Consider the following 5849-nt stretch of genomic DNA (forward strand, 5'->3'; position numbering starts at 1 on the left):
GAATCAAGCACTGTAAAACATCACGTCCATTAAATAAGTGATATTTACCAATTTAAGTAGACTATAAGTTATGCTTCCATATACAAAGATACATATGTATGTACTTAAAGTTTATTGAATATTCAAATAAATTTGGTATGTAAATATTATATTGAAAAACACACTGATATAAATAAAAAGTATATGTATATATATTTATGCGTAAAATACGTCCATGTAAAACCTAGATTCGATTTCTCTAAAAGAGTGTTTTGCTTACCTGTGAAGCAAAATTCTGTATTATTTGTATGACTAGTGCCTAGGCATAAAATTGCTAAATTTTGAACACAGAAGCCTAATCATAAGCAGTAATATCACATCACCAGATTTGCGTAATAATTGCTTCAATCTATCGGCAAATCAAATATTTTTTGGTATAAGAAAACCGCACTAATTTGCTTAGCAAATATTGAAAGGCATTGTGTGCTTGCTCTACTCACTGGCGCGATGAACTGGAATAGCCAACTACATTTTTAGCGCTTAAATAACTCTGATAAACACATTTTAAATATACATATATCTCCCTAAATAAAAAAACCGCCACAACTCGAAATTTTTCAATATGGATTTTTATCCAAAAATCAGTTTACAGACTATATTTATAACGTTTCCCCATAATATCTTCTTCGTGACTATCTTCTTTAACCGGACAAATACTTTTAAAACAGTTCTTGTTTGGCTTGCATCGCACAGTGTTGTATTTTGGAAAAAATGGACAAAACGAAATATGTATCTCGAGAAGAGATAGTGTAACGAGAAGAGATAGCGAAATAGATGAAACGGTATTTTAAAAATTTTGAAGTAGATAATTCAGGAAAAATATTAAGTATCGTTGGGTAAAAGAATTACTTTGACCTTTAAGATGACGTTCAAATCGCAAGGTTTTATTTTTTATTTTTACCTGAAACCAATATGCCATGAACATTTTAAAAGTTTTAAGCCGATATTTTTGCTGTTCTGCAGCATACATTTCCACAGTCGTAATAACCGGAAAAGGCACTTATTTTTTTTTAAGTTCAGTGCATGCTGTTTTTAGGTTGAAAAAAAGCAAAAAAAAAACTAAAATTTTACTTCTGAAGGGCGGGTTTGTGGTCAAATTAATTTTTCATTCAATCAGACCTTTAAATTAGCCTTCAAAATAAAGCCCTTATTTGTTCCGTTTTTTTACCTAAAATAGCTTGCAAATGGATTCTTTGTCGCAATAGCAAAAAACTTTTAAACTAAAGCTTCTAAAAAGTTCAATTCATACTGGGTTCAAGTCAAAACAGAAAAAAATAAAATAAAATCCTTCTACATTTGAAAGTCATTTTGAAAGTCAAGGCAATCTGTTTACCCAACGAGACTATTTTTGTGAACTTTGCATCTCTAAATCTTTAAAATACAGTAGCTTATATTTTGCTTCTCCTCTCGCTCTGGCACCCAGATCAGTTCAACGACATGCCTAACTATTAGCCAAAGCGGTAACGTACTCTGCGCATTATTTAATTATGCTGTATGCACGCCTCGTTGATTGCAAAGAATTCTGCCTGAAATACACTGGCCGTATTTGCTAGTCGAATATACTTTTACACTAGCAGGTAAGTTGAAAAATCCTCGCCGCTACGCCACAATCCATTTTTGAGGCGTCCATAGGAGTAGATGCTTCGAAGCGTTTCGTAAAAGCAGCATTTTTCCACCCCTTCATTCATAGAAATATTGTGCCGAAATTTTTCGCGAAGAGAAGCAAAACGGGCAGATGTAGTCAGATTTTTCGTAAATGTTTGGGCCGTTGAAGAAGTACAGGATACGTCCATGCTCGTAAGTGCATTTTTTCCACGGACTCAGTGCCCTCAACCTAAGGGCACTCTGTGAAGCACCTTATTTTATAAAGTGTTCACTCGGTAGCATATAACAGACGACATTCAGCGCCCCTGTTGGATATGATCTGATCACCGCACAATGGCAATGCCGGCTAACCTTTGCACCCTTCCTAACATTGTGCGGCTTTCCACCAAAATAGCGAACCATCCATCCGTACATCCATTACATAAGATCAGGGCGTAAACCCTACTTCTTACCTAGCATTTTCTTGCAAGAATACGGGACGCCATAGGCCTTTTTAACTCGTGGTTTTGTGTTGATTTTCCACTGGAAGATTTTTTTTTTATAAAAATGATCTGAATCTTGAAAGTGGAAAAAAATTTAAGCAATAAAATTTTGTTCGAAAAAAAAACATGAAGAAATGCATTTTATTGTCAAAGGCTTACTTCTCTAAATATTCGAATATTTCGCTTAAAACGCTTATACATTATTCTACATATAAGTATTTATAAATTAGCAAACCCAATTCAGTGCGTAAGTATCTTAAATTAGTTTTAAACAATTTGGTATCGAAACATGGCCGGCATATAGCTAAGTACAATTCGTAACTAATTAGGCGCATACATACAAACATAAATAATAAATTTATTTGCTTCTTTCGAGCAAAATACACACATATGTACATATATGCAAATACATACCCATGTATATGTACCTACAAGAATATATGCAATAATTTCTTAGTCACTATACATCTTTGTTTTCATCTATAAATATTTAAATTTTTAGTAATGCAGTAAAAAGCTTAGTATTCTATGTATAATAATAAAAGTCCTTTATTTAAATTCACTTTAATGAAAAAGAAATATATGTATGTAGTACTAACTATACTAGCTCGGTATATACCAACCTAATATGGCTCATCTGGAACTTGCTCTGTGGTAAAACTGTCGTCAGTGAGACGGGCAGCGCGAATGCTTGTAGCGAAGAGTGAACAGAGACATGGCATAGCGCAAGGTCGGGGTGCTTTCACCGCTGCTGTGGATAGAGATAGATGTAGTAGATGGACTGTCGGATGATTACCTTTGCAGATGGCATGGAACTGCATATGATTCCATTCATGGTTTCATAGACCTGATTACTAAATCGGCGAATAAGATCGGCCTCACCGTCAATCCTAGCAAGAAATAAGGCGTGACCCGCCCTTTCTTCCTTATTTTAACATTTTTAAAATTCATTAAAAATTATTTCGAATATAGGCGTTTTAAATTAAAGAAGAATTGATTCACTAGGAAGTACACGATCGAAACATGCAGGAAAGAGTGAAGAAGCTATCAGTTGACCTATATTGCTGCGATTGAGCTTTTGACAAGAGATGCGGCTAACGCCTCTAGTATTCTCGTGGTTCTATGAACCCATGGTCTACAAAGTTTTATGTACATACACAGTGCGGCATAGCTCAAACAATTTTCTCAGAAAAAGTTATTTATTTCTGCTTATGTGGCAACTAACTTCAAATTGATGTACAATCACCTAGCAACCTCCTTGAGATAAACCAAATGCTTACACTCTTGATATCCATGCAAATAATTCCATATGAGTTGAAAAATCATCTAACTTTGGGCAATTAACTATTTCAGAATTTAATACTAAGTAATTTTAAATTGGCTGAAAAGACATCTGCAAAAGAAACATACTGCCTTTGAAGTGCTTTAAGCCAAATGCATTTTAAAGTAGTTGAATGCAAACTGAAAATTTCGAAGCACATTTACAGGTCTGTTAGCTTCCAGAAGGTCCGGGTTCGAATCCCAACAAAGAGAACATGTGAAAATGTTAAATGTCGGAAATATGAAAAAACATCTGTGAAGTGCAGAACGAAAGCGTATTCAAACGAAACATACTGACTTTGAAGTGCTTTAAGCCAAATTCATTTTAAAGTAGTTGAAATCAAATGTAGAGTCGGAGAATTGACTGATGCCTATGCCATCGCCATGTTAAAGTCGACAGTTCGTTCCAAGGAAGAAAAACAGACCTCCAAATAGTTGTGGTAGGTAAAAAACAAATCGCCATGCCGAACATTTAGCCTGTTACAAATTCAGCGAGTGGAAAGTTCAAAATTCCTTAAGAGCTTTTGGTTGAATGCTTCTACCACAAGATTTCTACCAACGGCAAGTTTTGGCTTCCTAAATTCAGTAGTATTTCTTAGGCAACTACAATCAAAAAAGCAGTAGACATACTGCACAAAGTGACGCCTACTCTGATCGTCAAACAGGACCCTCAGCCCACTAACGGTGAGCTGCACATAAGTCAGGAAGTACCTGACCTCACTCGCTGGATGTACAATTATTATATCGTAATGCTTCCGCCAAAATATTTCAGAAAAATATTAAGATTTCACCTTCTTGAAAATACCTGTAAAAATCGACCTGTTTAAAAATAAAATTAGTTTTTAAAATATTTTTTCAAAAAAAATCACTTTAGATGATAGAAGAGTTTAAGCTTGAAAGGTCTGCATAAAAATGGTTAAAAATTTTATCAACCAAATAAAAATAATGAAATTTTCAGACGTATTTTCAAATTAGTCTAGCTCACGTAAGTCTTAATATTTTTTCCAAAATATTTTGGCGGAAGTCTTAAAATGTAACAGATTTGTAATTCTGCTTTAAATTTTTAATTTTTTTGGTGTTGCATTCTAATGCGCGTACATATAAAGAAAAATAATCTGCCTTAGTCCTTAACAGACTCCCTATTAGACCCAAGACAACTGAGCTGCGCCTGCGTAGTATCCAATTTTATTTTAGGTTTTCCTATTCACTCTCACTTTCGTATTACTCAAAGCTTTAAAGCACATGAAACTGTCCAGGCCCTTTTAAGTATAAAATATGGTATTAAGAAAAAAATTCTCAGAATATACAAACAAATCTTAAGCTACTTAATTTGCCTTTTTATCTATCCTAGAGACTTATTTTAATTAAATAACTTAAATAAATTTCAAAAGGCACAATTGCACGGCATACGCATTCCCCCCGCCGCGTATATGCAGGTATCTCACGAATCTACCTTCAAAATTTCCCCTCGCCCCATACCTATACCCAGTATTGATTTCTTCGCAATAGCGGATTGCTGGCGGGCGCCGAAGGCGGTGTTGCTGTTGGCGCGTTGCCTTGCGGCACTGTAGAATAACCGCCAAAATCGTTTGTCATATTCCATGACGAACTCCACGTATCGTTTTCCATGTGATAGGGATTATAGCGTTGTGGCAACATCAATTGTTGGGCATCGTCTGTTTCGTCGCCTTCATCAGGGTCGTAATCGGGATAGTCATGTTTGTAAGATTCCACCGGTATTATTTTGCAGTGTGGTATATTACTGAAGCCGGGCAGTGGCGTAGAGGCGCCAGTTGCTGGCACAGAATCCGCCTCCGAGTTGGCATAATGATGATGATGATGGTGGTGATGATGATGCTGCGTACTGACTGAAGTCAAGTCGGGTGGGCAGGGCAAGGCAGGTGGTTGATCTTTCGAAATATCCGCCTTGTCACGTCGTAGATAACGTATCTTGAGGAATAACATTACAAACAGAATGGACACGATAAGCACAATGAGAACGATCAGCAGCACGATGTAGTTGAAGCCGAAGCCGCTACTAGCCGCAGGGACCGTATTGCCGGCGCCATCTTGCGGCGCACGATATTCAATATGGACCACACCCTGTGCCGGTTGCACGGTCTTGATGAGCAGCTGATAATCGAAGCTATCCACATCGACGACAGTTTGCGTCACGGCGTCATTGGGCACGAAATAGACGACACCGCTGCGTAGTTCTTTAAACGAGAACGTATTAGTGGAGCGCTCATTTTGATTTTGGGACTCAGGCGCCAAACCGGTGCTGCGTATAATCTTTCTCAACTGTCCGGTGGTGGGCATGCGAGTAATGACAAACTTCGGATTGAACTTGTTCAGCTTCAGCGAGAGCGGATTGTCGGCGATGAGCACGGACTGTAAGCGCAC

General features: G+C 36.9%; 2 protein-coding genes across 2 annotated transcripts in view; both read right to left on the reverse strand.

Annotated features, from left to right (window-relative positions):
• Positions 1 to 5849, reverse strand: part of LOC118740943 (UDP-glucosyltransferase 2-like) — a 515118-nt gene that overhangs the window by 441269 nt on the left and 68000 nt on the right. The window lies entirely within an intron of this gene.
• LOC118741980 (chondroitin sulfate proteoglycan 4) overlaps positions 4507 to 5849 on the reverse strand; it is a 20919-nt gene continuing 19576 nt past the window's right edge. Inside the window, exon 11 of the mRNA XM_036473946.1 lies at positions 4507 to 5849. This exon is cut by the window's right edge and continues 629 nt beyond it. Within this exon, the coding sequence (XP_036329839.1) occupies positions 4926 to 5849 (924 nt within the window). The 3' untranslated portion in view covers positions 4507 to 4925.

The sequence above is a fragment of the Rhagoletis pomonella genome, unplaced genomic scaffold (genome assembly GCF_013731165.1).
Source record: "Rhagoletis pomonella isolate Grant_MI unplaced genomic scaffold, Rhpom_1.0 Rhpom_scaffold_00006, whole genome shotgun sequence".
NCBI lineage: Eukaryota > Metazoa > Arthropoda > Insecta > Diptera > Tephritidae > Rhagoletis > Rhagoletis pomonella.